General features: G+C 34.0%; 1 protein-coding gene across 16 annotated transcripts in view; it reads right to left on the minus strand.

The window, feature by feature from the left end:
• Window positions 1-18,018, minus strand: part of TRDN (triadin) — a 387,419-nt gene that overhangs the window by 326,592 nt on the left and 42,809 nt on the right. For all 16 annotated transcript variants that reach the window (XM_063096118.1, XM_063096115.1, XM_063096120.1 and 13 more), the window contains exon 2: window positions 2,911-3,120. In XM_063096118.1, the coding sequence (XP_062952188.1) occupies window positions 2,911-3,120 (210 nt within the window). The remainder of the gene's footprint in view (window positions 1-2,910; window positions 3,121-18,018) is intronic.

Consider the following 18,018-nt stretch of genomic DNA (forward strand, 5'->3'; position numbering starts at 1 on the left):
TCATTTATTACTTTAAGAAATGTATATCAGAAAACCTACTATATACCAGGCACTCATGGACAAAGATGAATAAAAAAGTCCATTTTTTGGATAAGTTTAGCTTTCTGAGTGAGATAGACAAGTCACTAGGTGTCTATAATATGATGTGTTAACTGCTTTTAATACAGGTGACCATAAGGTACTAGGGGAAAGAAATCAAGGTGCAGCACATTTTTCTTGTTAAGTCTGAGGATGCTTCACAAAAGAGGGGATACGTCTTGGATGAATAAGCATTCTCAAAAGAGAACACTGAGGAAAGATTCCTAGTGATATTAATAATTATACAGAGCTTGTGATAAATGAGGTTCTGTTCTAAGCACTTCAAACATATTCACTGGTATAATTCTTTTAACAATCATATTACACAGATAATATTATAATCCCCACTTTATAGATAATAAAACTGAGGCCAAGAGAGAGGAAGTGACTTTCCCAGCATCAGACAGCTAGCAAGTAGTAAGGTCTGGATTTAATACCAGGGAGAGGGAGCACCACAGTTTACATGCTTAACTGTGTAACTATTAATCTTTTTTTGCTCTACTGGGGACTAGGTTCAGGGGGAACAGTATGAGCAGAGGCAGCAAGAAGTGAAAGTATATGTTTTCCTAGGACTGACAGAGAAGAGCACTAGTAAGTATGGTGGAAAACGGGGTGTACATGCTGAATTACAAGATGGAAATGAAGACCTCAGCCAGGGACTTCAATTTCATGCTGAGGAGTCTGTTCTTAGATGATAGGAAATACTTGATCAGATTTATGTTTTATGAAGATATCTTTAGAGCAATATTAACAGGGAGAGACCAAATGAGGGAGATAAGAAAATTGCCTTAGTATTCTCAAAAGAGAATGAAGACGCGATGTGCAGTAATGGAGATGATGGTAATGAGAGAAGGGTCCAGTATGAGACACATGAGAGTTAGCAGTCGGGGAATGGGGTGGCTGCTCAGGTGCTGGGGAGTCTGAGAAAATGACTTGCAGGTCTCTTTTTGCAGGAATAGACCAATAGTTATTCATAAATATAGGAAATACGAAGAAGAGTCCTCACGTGGAAGATATGCTTAATAAACACTTACTGAAAGAAGAAACAAAGTAGTAGTAATACAGAGATTATTTTTTCCTCTATCAATAGATGAAATTCCAGAGACATAGGCATTATCCATAGCACTTAATTACAGTGGCCCAACAGAAGCTCTACTGTATGTTGTAAATGCGTCTAACATTAAGTAATCTAGACCGAAAATCTAATTATAGGTAACTGCATATTTTATAAAATAAAAACAAATTCCTTTCAATGATAACTTCTGTCAGGCACTTAAAAATTGTTAATGACATATATTAGATTTACATGTAATTCTTATATCTATTATAAAAATGAAAAAAATTATATTTTATCATTGTAATTGATTCTAAAATTTAAATAAATGAAATTCCAAAAGAGGAAAGAAAAAATGAAACTCTACAGTCAATGAAGGTTGAAAGGGAATGAAATTTCCAAGAGTAAGGTAAGCAGGTGTTTTTCACTTAGAACTCTAGGTCATAATTTTACGTTATAGGCATTGCAGCTACATATTCTTTTAAGAGGCCACATTACACAATATACTAAAAACATTCTCTATTTAAAGCACACATTTATGGCTCTGGATAAATGGCTCTTTTGCTTTGGATGACATCATGGGACTTGTCTCTACCTATTACATGATGCCCACTTTAGTCCAGCTACCAGTGATACAGCTGACAGAGTCATCTCAGTCACGCCTTCATGCCCATAAACCATGCCAGTAAAGAGTTCCATGACTTCACGATATTTATATTGTATTTCATTTGACATCTGTGGCAGAGCCACTTCCTGACACATATAAGAAGTACATGATAAGTAATTGTTGCGTGAGTAAAATTCCATAATGAGAAATAGGGGATTTCTGAGTATAGAGAGTACAATTTATAGTATTTATAGTGACTGAGTCCTACCGAAGAAAGGAAACAGAGGAGGGAAGAGAACTCGTACATATGAAAGAGCACATTAAGAGGTTCATGAAATGATTTGCTTATAGCAAAAATGATAAGCATAGATTTACTCGTCTACTCATTCAGTATTTATTAAGCACCTTGACTGATTCCTTTTCTCAAGGAACTCATAGTCAATAGAGGGTGTCAGAAGTAGAAATAGATAAATATAATTTAAAAAATATAAAAAAACCTTTGAATAAAAAGATGCACAAGGTACTCAGACTGAATAGGCCATAATGAAAATCTATCATTTCTAAGTTGTCTTATTTCTATTTTACTGCAAATCCATATGGACACATGGACACTCAAGATGTAGTATCTCATTACAAGTAATTCTGAGAAAATCCTTTTAACACTTTCTTTTTAGAAACTCAAAATAGGATGGTTTGGTGGGAGGAACAAAGGGTATGTCTGCAAAGGAAGGTTGGGGCAGAATGATAGAGGGACTTAAAAACACTTCACACTTTTTTCCATCTGTCCAAAAGTTTTTGCTTTGGTTTGGTTTGATTTTATATAGCCAAGTGTAAAACCCACAAATTATTCTTTATTAATGCTTGATAAAGTACCAGTTCCAAAACTAAATCTCCACCAATGCTTTTTAATCATGATCTTTATGAAACTGCAACATTAAGCCTTTGTTCAACTCTACAAATAAAGTTATCAATTTCATTTGAAATCAGTGAGTACAACAGACAAAGAGAGTAAAAGGGAAAGGGAACGAAGAAAACTGACTTCAGTGACATTCAAGCACATGTCTAGAGTGTGGGGTGATCTCTCACACTACAATAGGGGGAAGAGAAACAAAGCCATACTGGGAAGAACATTGCTTCTTTTCACTTAAAAGCCAAATTTCATGGATCTTACCTGAAAAGTTTTTGTAATCCACTAAATCAAACATAACAACGGCAACAGCTGACCATGTGATTATCAGAGCAATGACCAGAAGCCAGGCTGCTGGGGAGCTGAACGTTGTCACGATGTCTTCTGTGACTGTCCTCTTCAGCACTTTTCCAGGGGATTTGGGCACAGATCCATTTTTGCTGTCTATCACAGTGGTGGTTGCGGATGCATTTCCTAATCAAACATTCAGAAAGAAAAATATAAGTCAGAAATTTGTGTCAAATATTGATGACCAAAAAACAGGCTATATGAATTTTGTAAGCTGTGTATAGCATTTTCAATAGTAGAACACCCCTCTTTAGTGGCAGAACCATACCTCCCTGCCCACTACCACAATATTTCTTCTTCCACATTTACTCTTCACTCTGAAACCCATATGCCCATAAAATCGGCATTTCTCATCTCCCAGCTTCCATATATGCTACCATCTGAGCTTCAAACCTTGTCACCATCTTCAATTTATTTTTTCTTCTCCCTTACCACTTTCTATATCCACTATCATCAAAAGCAATGGATTTTTTGGTGCAGATGCCTTTTAACACCTTTTTTCTTTATTTAGGTTCACATGCCAATTCTGAAGGCAAGCAAAAATATCTCCTCTGGGGGAGAACCCAAATCAAAAATAGTTCAAATGGATGAAACTCCAACTGGATATCCTGGCTTAGCTGCATTATTGACTCCTCTAATGAGGTTGTCCATTTTTATTACTTATTTATTGTTTTTGTAGAGGCACAGAAGATGTATGAGAATAATGTTGGAAAATTTTGTTATATCCAGCAACTTTTTTATTTCTAATTTTTAAGGGGTACGTGTTCATAGAAAAAATTCAAAATATATAAAAATAACAAAATAAATAGATAGATAAAAGTCATTTTCAACCCAGAAATGACTACTGTTAACATGTTATTCTATTAGCACCTAATTTTCTGCACATACATATAAATATAATACAATGTTTTATTTGTTTTTGACAAGTCACATCACACTGTCCTTCATGATTTTTTGCTAGGCCATATATAATAAATATGCTCTCCTGCCATTATGTATTCCTTAAAATACCCCTTAAATGGCTGCATGGCATGTCAATTCATGGTTGTGCATAATTTAGTCAAAAAGTTCTCTTCCTTGGACATGGCAAAAATATTCTCAGCACACAATAATTATATATGTATGTATTTGAAAATTAATATATTTTTGAAAATTGTGTATGTCAGTAGTGTTGTTTCCTTATTCTTGACAATACTGAGTATTGCTGGTATTTACAATATTTACAGTCCCATAAGAGAAATATTGAGTTTCATTTGCAATTCTTTGGTTACTAGAGATGAGTTTTAATATGTTTATTATTCCATTGCACTTCTTTTCTTGTGGGTTTTTTCCTTCATCTTCCTATAATCCTCTTGGTGGTTTATAAAATTGTATACACACACATATACACACACGATAACATTTTAACCTTTATTTTGCAATGTTTTCCTTTGTTTACCTTTCCTTTTTATGGTATTTTTATAGACAGAATGAACATTTAACAATTTTGTAACTCTTTCATTTTTCTCCAATAAAGTTGCTTCTGTTCAATGACTAGATAAGCCTCCTCACAGGAGAGTAGACATATCTGATTACCTTGACTCATAAGAAGTTAAATCTAGAGGTAACTTAGAGATCATCAGAAACAACCATGTTATGTTATTTAAGAACACTTGAAAACCATCCAGAAAATGTGACTGTCATAGCATTTTCAATCCCAAATTACACAGATGTGAATTAAATAATTAAATACTTAAGAGAAAAAAAAAAAAACTTTACCAATCCAAATGTTTTTGCCAAAAGCACAGTTTAAAAACATATCTTCATATGCATTAAAAGTGAACCCCATTTCCTGTAATAATTTAAGAATTATATGTCAAGAAAGAGAAAATTTTGATTAATTATATACTAATATAAATGATTAAATTTTTTCAACTTTACTATTCATCTCTAAATTACAGCATTTTTATGTGTTGGATAAAAAGCAAACCTAACTTTTCCAATTTCTTTAACATTTTTCACAAGGCAAATTTCACCTCAATGGAAAGAGTAGTTGTAGTTACTACTAGAATGTGCTAAATAATAATTGAAAGATTTTAGTACTTTAAAATGGAAATTCTTTGTACTCCTTGAAGGCTTCAGAGTGGAATGAAAGTGCTTCTTCCCATCTTTCAGCATCTTTCTCTATCTTCATAATTCTTCTGGTTATGTCCAGCTTTTGCAGGAAAACAGTAAAGCAAAAAGGCTATGTCATGGGCTCTATAGACAAGAGATCGGTTGTGCTTGAATCCTGACTCCTCCTTGTGTTAGCTGAATGGCTGGGAGGTCCCTATTATACAACACCTCTGGATGAGAAGCATCTGTAGCTGCTGAATGGGAATAATAAGCCTCAATTTGCAGGTCTGTGATGGTGGAGAAATAACTCACACAAACTGTGTGGCACATTTCCTGGTACTTTGTAATTATTTGATAAATGGCAATATGATTATTAAACTACATCATTATAATTATTATCATCATAACCATCATCATGACTACTATCACTACCTGCGCTACTATGAGTGTGAGTATGACCACTACTGTCAGTATAGGAAGGGCTAGAAGGGCAAGATTAACCTTAGAAACAAAAGTTGACAACGACAAAGTACTGTGTATCTTTGAATAGCTAGTTGAGATGATGTTGAATGTTCCCAACACAAAGAAGTGGCAAATGTCTGAGGTGATGGATATTCTAAATGCTCTGATATGATCATTGCACACAGTATGAATGTACCCAAACACCATATTGTACTCCATAAATATATGCAAGTATCATGGTTCAATTAAGAAAAATAAATTATAAGGAGAAATAGAGAGTAGAATAGTGGTTACCAGAGACAAGGAAAGGGAGAGGGGAGGGGGGTATGGGAAAATGTTGGTAGACCCACACAAAATTACAGTTAGATAGGAAAAATAAGTTCTGGTACTCTAGGGTGACAGTAGCTAATCATATTGTGTTGTGTATTTCAAGATAGACAGAAAAGAAGATCTGAAATAATGTTATATCCACAAAGAAATGATGAATGTTTAGGTGATAGATATAACAACTGCTCTGATTGGATCCTTATACAATATATGCATGTATTGAAACAACAAACTGCCCCATAGACATGTACAATGAAAAAAATTAAAAACAAAACAATACAAAAACAAAGGTTGAAGGATTGACTCTTCAATAAATACAGACATTTGTTTCTATTTAATAAGCACATATTTTGGCTAACATTTTATGGACCCAAAAAAGGATTCTATGACTCTTTCAGAATCCTTTTTAATCAACTAATTTATTTCTTGTAATACAAGAAAAGAGTAACACATGTTGTAATTTTTTCATGTAAGTAGAGGCTGTTTTGCCTCATTAGCAAAATTATGAGAGATGATTTATAGCAAATCCAGTTATTTTGTTATAGTATAAATATTATCAATATAACTAAATTCTTTAAACTAGAAAAATAAAGTTTGAACATTTCAAACATATGTACACAGGATGCTTATAGTATAAATCTAGTTTATAAGACAGTGTTTAGGCATTGGGGGAAGAAATTAAAATACTACATGCAAAATTAAATACCCTAGTTAGTAAAGTCTTACTCCTTTCTATTGCTTTACCCATGAAATGGTACTATTCTTCTACTTACAAAAGTCAAATAAATAACAAAAAATTTTACAACTACCCAGAAAAAAGAAAATCAAATATATACAACACTACATGCTAGTAGGTAATTATAATCAAACATAACAAATACAACTACTTTTTAGACAACAACAGTATATCTAGGACTATATTTTCAAAAGATTAAAAGGCCAATGAGGAACATCAGTTGTAAAATGATTTAATTAAGATTTTGAAATAACTTTAGATAGAAATTAACAATAGTAACAGCAAATCTTTCTTTTCTTAAAAACAAACAAACAAAAAAAAAACTATGGGCATACGTATCCCAAGTTCATGAACTCAATTTAGTGGAAATGATAGCAAGATGGAAAAATACCTTCAAAAAATAGATTTCACAGACTGTACTTGAGGTGGTACTCAAAGAAAAAAAAATTAGAAAGATAGAAAGAAGTCATATTAAATCCTCTCATTGATTTCTGTGCCAAATTCCCATCACTCCTAATAGTAGTTCTGAGAATGGATGAATGATAGTAGTGCTTTGAAATGCGATTTAAGACCCAAGTGGGGCTACAAGTGAATCAAACCTTTGGAATAATGATTTGCAGGAGAGTTAATGAATTATGAGTGTTTTAGGAGCGGCCCACCTGAAAGTTGATATGTTACTGATCTCCAGTTTTAACCCCTGGAAGGCTTCTCACTACCATTAAGTAGAGAACACCTGAAGAATTGCTTTTGCACTTGAGATTCACTTCACTGAGCTGCGAATTAGAGAGTATTTCTGAAGACAATATCACGCATAACTGCTTGGTATCTTGAAACTAAAAGATAAAGTTCACTGAGATTTGATACAGATTAGTTGAGTCCTGGTCACATTTTTAGAAAGCAAACATTTTCAAAAGATTGTGAATTTCCATATTTATTTTTTTCCTGTCTTTGATCAGAAAAATTAGAAACTATATAAATTCAGGAAGTAATGCAAATTCTGAGTTAAAATATGACTTTTTATGTATTTTAAAGAACTGACATAATACAAATTCTTAATTTTAACTCACTGTGTGACTCTGCCAAGACATTTCTGTTACAATTTTTAAATAGACAAAAATAATAAAGTTAACACAGAATTGTTTTTCATCGTCTTTTTTTGTCTTCATATCCTCAAAATTTCCACTTAAGAATTAATCAAGACTTAAATGTGATGAAAATATATTCTGAGTATCCAACGACAAAGCCATAAGCAATCTGAAAGTAATTTGAAGGTTATCCTGCTTAAAGAAAATTACGTGTTGCCTTTGTTATAAAACACACTAAGTTGTACCTTTCATTTTCCATTCAAATTTACTGCAAAAGCCACACTGAGCCAAGAGGAATAAAACTGAGAGGGAATAAATTGCCTTCTCTGACAGCTGGTCAAGATAAATGCAAAGAACAGAGTGTGTAATCTGAGATTATTTAATGTTTGAGAAGCACTTTAAAGATGACAAGAGCTAGTTATTGATATGGTGGAAAAAATGAGAAGTAAATATTACTGAGCCATTTGACATGGGCTATGCTTCTTGAAAGTTGGCATCTCAGAATCAGAGCAGAGCAGCTAGAATGTGTGACAGTACTTTTCATTCCTGCTTTTTAATTCTAGTCCTTTTGATTTCATACAAATTATTTTGATTGCCAGCCAGACAGAATCAGGTTAGGGATCTGACTGAATGGCCATGTGACTCTGCCCTATAAAGTAAAATGAGGAGCTGCTTTTGTCATGGTTCCTGACACTGCCTTCACAGGTTATGCACAGAAGAATAAATCACAAGCCTCCTGATAGAAGTCACTTAACCCCATCATGCCTTATTGATCAGATGAAGACACTGCCAAGTGCATTTGCTCGTAATTATCCCTACGGGACACTGACAATACAATCTCTTCCAGGATGTTCAAGGAAGATACACATATCCTAAAATGGTGAGGATAAAATGTTGCATCCTCATTACACAAAAGCATTAATTATGAATTTTGCATCTCATCCTGTGATGTGGTTTGTGTAATACTCTTATACTATATTTTCCCTTACGAATTAGAGAACAAAGGAAACAGAGGAAGTATGTACTATCTTTGCCATTATAAAACGTATTATTTCCAAATTACATTAAGAACATAATTCCAGTTACATGTAAGAATGATCCTTGCTATATTTTTTGTGTTCCAAAAAACATGCATTTAAATAAGAACATTGTAGAAATTCTATTGAAAAAATGCTTTTGGCAAATAAAGTTGAAGAGCGAAAATTTCTTCTTTTAATTTACATATTTTACGAATTCTAATGTATGCAGAATGTTTATGTATGAACACAGAAAGCCATAAAGATTAAATTATGGTTTTTTACAAACATATGAAAACTGATTGAAAATAGATATTGAGAGGCAAGGTAAACCATGAAAAATCACAAAAATGATCTATATCAAAATAATCATACATATTTTAATTAATATATAAAATACTGATAAACCATAAGAAATAATATAGAGTAATTTTAGAAGAATAAAGACTCTAGGTACTTAAAATAAGCAAACAAGTAACTATTAATTCTCTCTCAAAGACGAAATTGCTTTGGTCTCAAACCAGAAAGTAGTCCCCTCTCAGTTTCAATGAAAGCCCTGAATTGCTACCTTTCTCCCAGATTTTTGGGATATGAACATTTTAATGCAATTTCAGAGGATGTTTTGACCACTTAATCTGCTTGCTGAGGTGGAAATATATGTATACTTTTTTTTCTTATTTTATATTATCCAGCACTCCTTTCTACCCACTCCCTCCCTCAACCAGCCCTGCATTCCCAGCCATGGGAATGGACATTTAAGCCAAGCCTGACCATTCAGAACACTCCCTTTTGTCTGTGAAGGGATGGGACCATTAAAGTCCTTCACATTTTCGTGTGGAACAATTGAGGGACATTCTCCTTCTGCTGGGTTTGCCAAGCTGGTAAGACATGAGTGGGGTTTTCAGGGGCCCTCTAGTCCACTACATGGAGAGTTAGCAACAAGATGAAGGGAGCCCAGGTCCAGACACCACTGTGTAGGATAATGCAGCCAAGCTGCATGTGGAGTCAGATGGGTCTCTGGACTTCCCAGTTCTATGAGGATATATAAACCACTTTGATTTGACTGTATTCACATTACCAGTCATCATGAGTTCTGACTGATGCCTTTGCCCCTGGTAGGAATAGAAATGATTGTCTTTCTTCATCTGGTTTTGTCATGAGGAGCGTGACCAATCAGAACAATCTGAATGCACAGTATCTTTTTATAAACTATTTTTATTTTTAAAAGGAAATCTCAGATCTCACTCTTGCTTTTTGGGCAGCTAAGTTGTCATGGTTCTAAGTTAAAAGAAGTGTTCTGAGGATCTGTGGTGTCAATTTCTGTTATTGAGCTGCTCTTTCTAGTAAGAGCTTGCTTGTTTGTATTCTGGGTGAGAGGCAGGACCTCCCTCCCTTGATAGTAGTACCTCAATTACAATCTCAAAATTTATGTTGAAATCCTCACTTCCAAGGAAATAGTATTAGGAGGTGGACCTTTAGGAAGTGATTAGGTCATGAAGATGGAGTCCTCATGAATGGGACCAGTGCCCTTTTATAAGAGAGACCTGGAAATAAATCCCTCTCCCCTTCACCAGTTGAGAGTAGAGAGAGAAGACAGCTGTCTATGAGGAAGCAGGCCCTTGCCTGATGTGGAATCGTCCTTGATGCTGGGCTGCCCACCTCCAGAACTGTGAGAAATAAATTTCTGTTGCTGATAAGCTACCTAGTTTATGATATTTAGCTATAGCAGTCTGGATGAACAAAGATGCTTGCTGTGATCTGTTAGTCCACTTTCAGTAGTTCTTACTGCAAAGAAATAGATGTATCATCTCTGTTGGCTCCTGTAAGCCCAGTCTCTCCCTACCTGTTGAACTTTCCTTTTACAACCCAGCAGTCACTCACCATTCAGAATAGTAGTTGTTCTACAAATAGTAAACTGAACCTAAAGGTGAAAAGCGACTAGAATTCATTTTTTGAAGCAAAATGTATTGAATTCCTAACACATTATAGGTAAAACTCATCATTTTGCCAGTCTAAAGTAAGCAAAGTTTTCTGATGAATTACTGTCTTTCTATTTAAAAAATAGTTCTATTAAAATTCCAATATTAAAATATAAATCCTCTAAGATTTACATCAAATGTCAACTCCTTAATGATATTTCTTTGATCTTTTGACATGAACCCTATTATTCTTATCCATAATATTGTAGCACATTTTGATAAATATGATGACATAGATAAAATTATTCTGACTTTTTTATAAATCTTTGTTCCTCAGCAAAGCTCTAGGTTGGGAGCAAATCATCTATCCTTTTATAGCACTTAGCACAGCTAAATACTTATTAGCTCCAATAAATACTTATTACATATGAAAAACATTATAAATATTACTAAAGAGAATCAGCTAAAAAAAAGTATCATGTTAAATAACCTCAGTATTTCTGCATATAGAAACCTGTGCAGTACATACTGGCCTCTAATCAGAGAAATAAATGAAGTAACAAGGAAAACATGTGTGATATGAGAAAATGTTGAGATGTGAGATGTGTTACTGATATCTGTAAAACATGTCTGCTCAGGTTCATCTCTTAAGAACTGGGAAGTTCAGTTGGTCAAAAAATTAAGGCTACAACAGAGGAAGAAAGACTAGTGGGGTAGGAAAAAACATAAGCAATATCTTTGACTGAAAGAGCATATATTTGCTAAATAATATCAATCACTAAGCAGAGACATTTTCTAATGAGGCTATTAGAAGTAGCAGCTCAGACATAATTAAGGTTTTGAAATCTCCAAAGGGGAAACAGCTGATCTAAAACCGTATTGGGCAGTGTAAATCTATAGATAAATATTAAGTTCTGATGATCAATTTACAAATGTGCAGTAATTTATTGTCTTTGTCTGCATGGGCGGCCAAAACAAAATACCATAGACTGGGCACCTTAAACAACCGGCACTTCTTTTTCTCACTGTTGTGGAGGCTGAAAGACTGAGATCAGCGTGCCAGCATGGTGGTATTCTGGTTGGGCTCTCTTCCTGGCTGGCAGATAGGTGTCTTCTCTCTGTGTTCTCATATGACCGAGTGGGCAAGCTCTCTAGTGTCTCTTCTCATAAGGGCAATAATTTCATCAAGAGATCCCCAACCTCATGACTTCATCTAAACATAATTACCTCCTGCTATGGATTGAACTGTATCCTCCAAAGTTACTTCTATTAGAAACTTAACACCCACTGTGACAGTGTTAAGAGGGTGGGAAATCCTATTATGGTGCCTTGAAGAGGTGATTAGATTGTGAGTACTATGCCCTAGTGAATGGATTAATTTATTGATGGTTTAATGGTAGTAGTATTAGTCTGTTTCTGTCACTTATAACAAAATACATGGAACTGGGTGATTTATAAGAAACAAAATTTATTGCTTACAGTTTGGGAGGCTAAGTCCAAAGTCCAGGGAGCACACATCTGGTGAAAGGCTTGGTCGTGGCAACAGTGACAGCATAGTATCATATTGAAAATATGCAGAACAGAGAGAAACTAACCTCCTCATGCACTCTCCTTTTAAAGCCCTTAGACCCATGCCCATGACCACCATCTTTAATCCATTCACTACAATCTAATCACCCCCTCAAGGCCCCACCTTTTAATTTCCATAGTAGGATTTCTCACCATCCCAACAGTCACAGTGGGGGCTAAGCTTCTAACACATAAAACTTGGGGGACAGAATTCAAACTTCAATAAGGTTGGGGGGAGATATTCTATCCATTAAAGTGGTTATGGATGTGGTCCTGATGGCTTTAAAAGGAGATCGAGTGAGAAGGTTAGTCTCTCTCTTGACAAGGCATTCCCACCATGTAACACCCTGTGTTGCTCCGGAGTCACCACCACCAAGGCCTTCATCAGATGTTTTCCCTGGACTTTAGACTTCCCAGACTCTGAAACAGTAAGCAACAAAAATTGTTTCTTTATAAGTTACCCAATTTCAGGTATTTCTGTTATAAGCAACAGAAATGGACTAATAAACTTCCCAAAGGCCCCATCTCCAAGTGCCATCACACTGGCAGTTAGGACTTCAACAAATTAATTTTGGGGGAGAGAGGATACAGTTCAGTTCATAGCATTCATCTTTCTCTTTGATTTTTTAAAAAAATTGCTCTTAATGTTATTAATATATTTTGTTTCATAAGCATAGCTATTTTAATAAAGCTATATTTTTCATGTTAAAATAATGGAAATCATGGCCAGATTCCCTTACCACCATTACATTCCCAAGTAGCCCAAATCAAAATGTCAGTGAGCACTATATATAGTGGGACAGTTTAGGGATGAGAATCAATCAACAGGACCCATAAGATGACCCTTTTATGACAACTATTTTGACAGGCTTAATCAGGTTCACTTTAGGAAAATAATCTTTCCTCACCTCATAAACCCAGGAAGTTTCATGCAAGATGATAAGCCATTCCTGGGTTTGTCCAGCTTTGTGTGCTAGAAGTTTGGGAACGGAATCTACAGAAAATCTTCCAAATTCTATGGATTTAGTTTCAGGGAAATAGTAAGGCTCTGGTTACTAGCAAATATCATTTGAATAGGATAGATATAAAATCCATGAACTATTTTAGTTATTTTTAGAAATTAATTTTCTAGTACTTTATGTTTGAATTGACACATTTTCTTCCTGGGCCAAATTTGCACAAATAAAATGTTTTACCTAGACCCAGCAGTTCTCCTACTAAATTGTCCCATTGTCATTAAATTGCAAACCCACTGAAACAGAAAACCCTTGTGTAATGACATGCTATTTCAATCTAAAAAAAAAAAAAATACTAAACTGAATGCTTCAAAACCATTAGCTTTCCATGATTTGTTGAATCTACTGTGCATTTTTTACTTTCTCTTTCCTAAAGACATTTTTATGGAAATCAACTCTTCCTTAAGAATTAATCATCTCCTGCTCCTTTTACCCCACATGGAGTCTTAATCATTCCACTCATGGTGTTGCAACGGATTCGACTTTACTTCCAGTAAGACAGCATGGCAGAGCGCCCTCCTCCAAAACCACACAACATATTCATACCATTTTCATCTAAATGTATCAGTAATAATGATAAGAACTCCATGTAAAGTTTCTGCTTAAAACTATACTAATACAAAATGGTGGATTCCTTACATTGCCATCAGCAACTTTCAGGAAATTTAAAGAAATTCAAGAACCCAAATTTCTTACAAGTTTTACTTCTCTGGTTGAGTTTTTATGGAAATGTTATGAAAAATCTGGTTTATTTTTTGATGTATTTAAATATAAATAAAAGTATACCTATATTTTTTACTTATAAAGAAGATTTTTTATTTGATGAAAAAGCAGTGATAATTTCATAATTTCATAATTTGATATTTTCATATGTATGTTTATATGAAAAAGGATATTTTGGAGTGTATCACCATTAAGTAGGGGCATAACTAATTTTATGGAGAGCCCCAGGGGCTTTTGAAATAAAAATTATAATGAAATACATCTATTTTCATGCATATTTAATTATCAGTAATATAAATTTAATTTTCATTAATATAAATTGATAATTTCTGTTACTACAGAATTAATGCTCTTGCCATAATTGGATTGAAATCAGATTCATAGAATATTTTTATCTGTGGTAAAGTAAAATATTTAAGATTTTTTTGAGAAAAATATACACTTAAAATTGGATACTATTGTAATAGGATATTATTACGTTTTGTTTAACTTGAACCCGAATCTTCATTAAGCTATTTGAAAGGTTTAGAACAGATCAAAATAGCCTAGCCCAGACCTCCATCTTTCTGGATTGAGTCCACATATCTCATGAAGAAAATACACGTATCACATGAAGAAAATGCAACTTGAAAATTAAGAGAGAGATGATTTCTTATGTTTTCTTAATATAATTTTATCTATAGAGGAAAAAAAAAGCAGCTTCCTTTGTCTTTCAAAGAACTTCCAAATAAGCTTGAAGCTCCTTTATACATTTCTGAAAAGAACATTAAGGTATTCATGCCCATATTTCAAAAAAGCAAGCAATTAGGTAAACACAAATAATTCTTTATACAACACCTTTCCTCTAAGGGGCTCACAGAGTTTGAGAAACAGGCTGATAAAGCTGTACACATCTGGGGGTGGTGGGGGGGAGAAGTATTCTACTCCTCTTTGATATAAAAGGAAATTGAAACAGAGGAGTTAAAGAGAACCAGTTTTTTGAAGTCTACTCATTAGCAGTTTCCAAAGTATCGCATATTGCTTAGTTCCCAACATTTTCATCCTCAGTTTGTCTATATAGACCTAAAATCGGTCGTAACATTTTTGTGAGAAAGAAATGCCACTCACTGGCATCTTAAAGCTTTTACTCTGGGCAATTATAGTTCTGATATGAAGTGATTTCAAAAAGCAAAGATATAAACAAAACAATGAATAACTGAATTTTTTCCTCTGGCTGCTTCACACCGCTTAACATTTCACTAAACATAAGAGCAGTCATTCGGTTGTGTATCCTGGAGATAAAATTATATCCTCAGCACCTCGAGGAGTAAAAAGTAAGTGGGAAATTAGGCCCCTGTCCTCTAAGAACTTACTGGGTGTTTACTGTCAGGTGTGCTCGACTTTGTATTTTTGTTGCAGACTGGGAGAGAGCACCACTTTCCTCAGTCCAGGGTCAACTCCAGGCACTGGGACTGTCAGTATTACATGGAGCAGTGAAATTAAATTCCCTCTCATATCACTACAAATGGTTTATCTGAATAGGATTTTACTGGGGAGAAAAATGACAAGCCCATATTTCTGACATTTAGATTACTCAGAGCAGTTATTTCTACAAAGAGAGCATTTTTATAAGCTTTATTTGACTAAGCTTATTCAAGCATTACAACTGCATTAGTATCACCAAGCCACAGCCAATTCAGTAAAATAAGCTTTATAAAATTCTGGTTGCCTTTATAGCACGTGTTTTCAAAAACTGCTAAGCAGCCTTCCCTCCAGTAACACAGCTCTGGGGTTATGCTCTGTGAGCTGTTTGCCATCCAATGTCTGTTTCCATCTCAGAAGAGAAGAGAAATGAGAAACAGTTTAGGGATCATTTTTTTCTTGCATAAAAAACTTTCCTTTTTAATTGTATAACAAAGGAGAAACATTAAATATTCAAATTTGAATATAAAACCCATTGATTTGGTATTAGAGGAGGTCCTTCAAAGACAGTATCAATTCTTTTCCACCTCTTACTTCTGATTGAAAGTGCTTTCTTTAAAAGACTCAAAAGATCATAAAAAGATGCATATCATTAAAAGTTTTGCTAAAGCAGTTTACATGAGAAAATTATAATAGTTAATAATCTAGTCCCCAAACTGATCATAATTATATTGCTTTAGGCTTATATCACATCTCTGCTTCAGGGAAACTGAAAATTGTCACACAAGCCACATTTTTTTTTTGTGTATATATATATATATATATATATATATATATATATATATATAACTTTCTGAGAAATGATCAGTCATTTCAGAAACTACGGTGACTCAGAAAGAGCACTCAGATAATAAAAGGGCAGCATAACAGTAGGGTTTGCCAAAACTTAACCATGGATAAAGGTCGAAGTTAAATACTGTATTAGTTTGCTAGGGCTGCCATAACAAAGTACCACAGTCTAGGCGACTTACACAACAGAAATGTTTTGTCTCCATTCTGGAGGCCTGATGTCTGAAATCAAGGTATTGGTAGGGTTCCTTCTGAGCACTGTTGGGGAAGGATACATTCTAGGCCTCTCTCCTTGGCTTGTAGACTGGTCTTCATGTTAACATGGTGTTGTTCCTATATGTCTGTCTACCTTCTTATTTCCCCTTTTTACAGGGACACCAGTCATATTAAATTAGATGGCACCTTAATGACCTCATTTTGACTTGATTACCTCTGTAAAGACCCTGTCTCCTAATAAGGTCACATTCTGAGGTTCTGGGGATTAGGACTTAAATATGTGAATTTGGGGAGACACAATTCAACCCATGGTGAGTACCACATGGTCACTTCACTATAATATAAAATTATCTTTTAAAGATTATATTGAATTTATTACAAGGGATTACTGTTAATGCCCAGTATAAAATGAAACTTTGAATTAAATTGTAGGAAAAATTTGTGATTTCTTCTCAAATTCCAAAGGTAACTAAAAATTGTGAAATCACTCAAGGGATAGCTTCTGGTAGTAATTAGATTGGTTAGATTAAAAAATATTTGTATGTATAAATCTATGTATTTTAAAATACATATGCATGTGTGCACTCACATGGACACACACACACAAACACAGTAGTTTAGTGAGACACATGACACCAACATATTTTAATGAAGTGATAGAATGTCAGAATTCAAAGTGACTGCAGTTGGATAAGATATTTAACTCAGCTACTTGTCCAAATTTTCATTCTTTCAGCAAGCTGAAGCATTATATCCTTTTAATAAGATGTTTGACATTCAAATAATCTTACCTATATAAATCTATAAGCTGTAATGTAAAGAACACTTGTTTTATTTTTTGCCAAAGAAATTGGTATTCATAGATGTTATACTTTTAGAGAAAGTTTTATTATAGGTTATATACTTTGTATGATTTAATTACATCATGTCAGTAAAAAAATCGGTTGCTACATTAAAATATTTATAATAAAAATACTTCTCCAAAGGATACCTACTTCTTTCACTTATTCCAGAAAAAGAAATATTCTCTCTAATGATTAAGTAATGCCTAAAGCATGAATGTTACCAAACAGATTGAAATCCTGGCTGTAATATTTGTCAGTTGATCCTAAGAAAATTTACCCAACAAAGTCCACTACCCTTAGGACCCTTGTTTATTAACCCTACCCTTTAGGGTTAATAAACAACTGAAAAATTATAGTGTAAAATGCCAAAAATTTATTTTAATATATTTTCAGTATTATTTAGGTAACATGTCCTTAGTATTAAAAAACTAAACTTATTTAATTTATCAATCAATCCCGAGCAATTCTAAGTTGCAAAATGATCAGAGCACATTCTCTAGCAAGAAGTCTTGATAATTGTGACAAAAACGAAGTTAAAATAAGGTAAGTTAAGATAAGTTAAATAAGTTAAATAAAAGTTAAAATAAGTTAAAATAAGTCTAGAACATGGTTCCAGCCCAGAATATGCATCTGTGATATGGAAACGGCATTAACTTACACTGTCTGTGAGAACCATGGTTTCTTCTGCAGAAAATGATGACAATTTTTGAATCCTGGATTCCATAGTACCACTGAAGTACATGTTGTAGCAAAATAAAAGCATTTC

Source organism: Cynocephalus volans, chromosome 5 (assembly GCF_027409185.1).
Source record: "Cynocephalus volans isolate mCynVol1 chromosome 5, mCynVol1.pri, whole genome shotgun sequence".
NCBI lineage: Eukaryota > Metazoa > Chordata > Mammalia > Dermoptera > Cynocephalidae > Cynocephalus > Cynocephalus volans.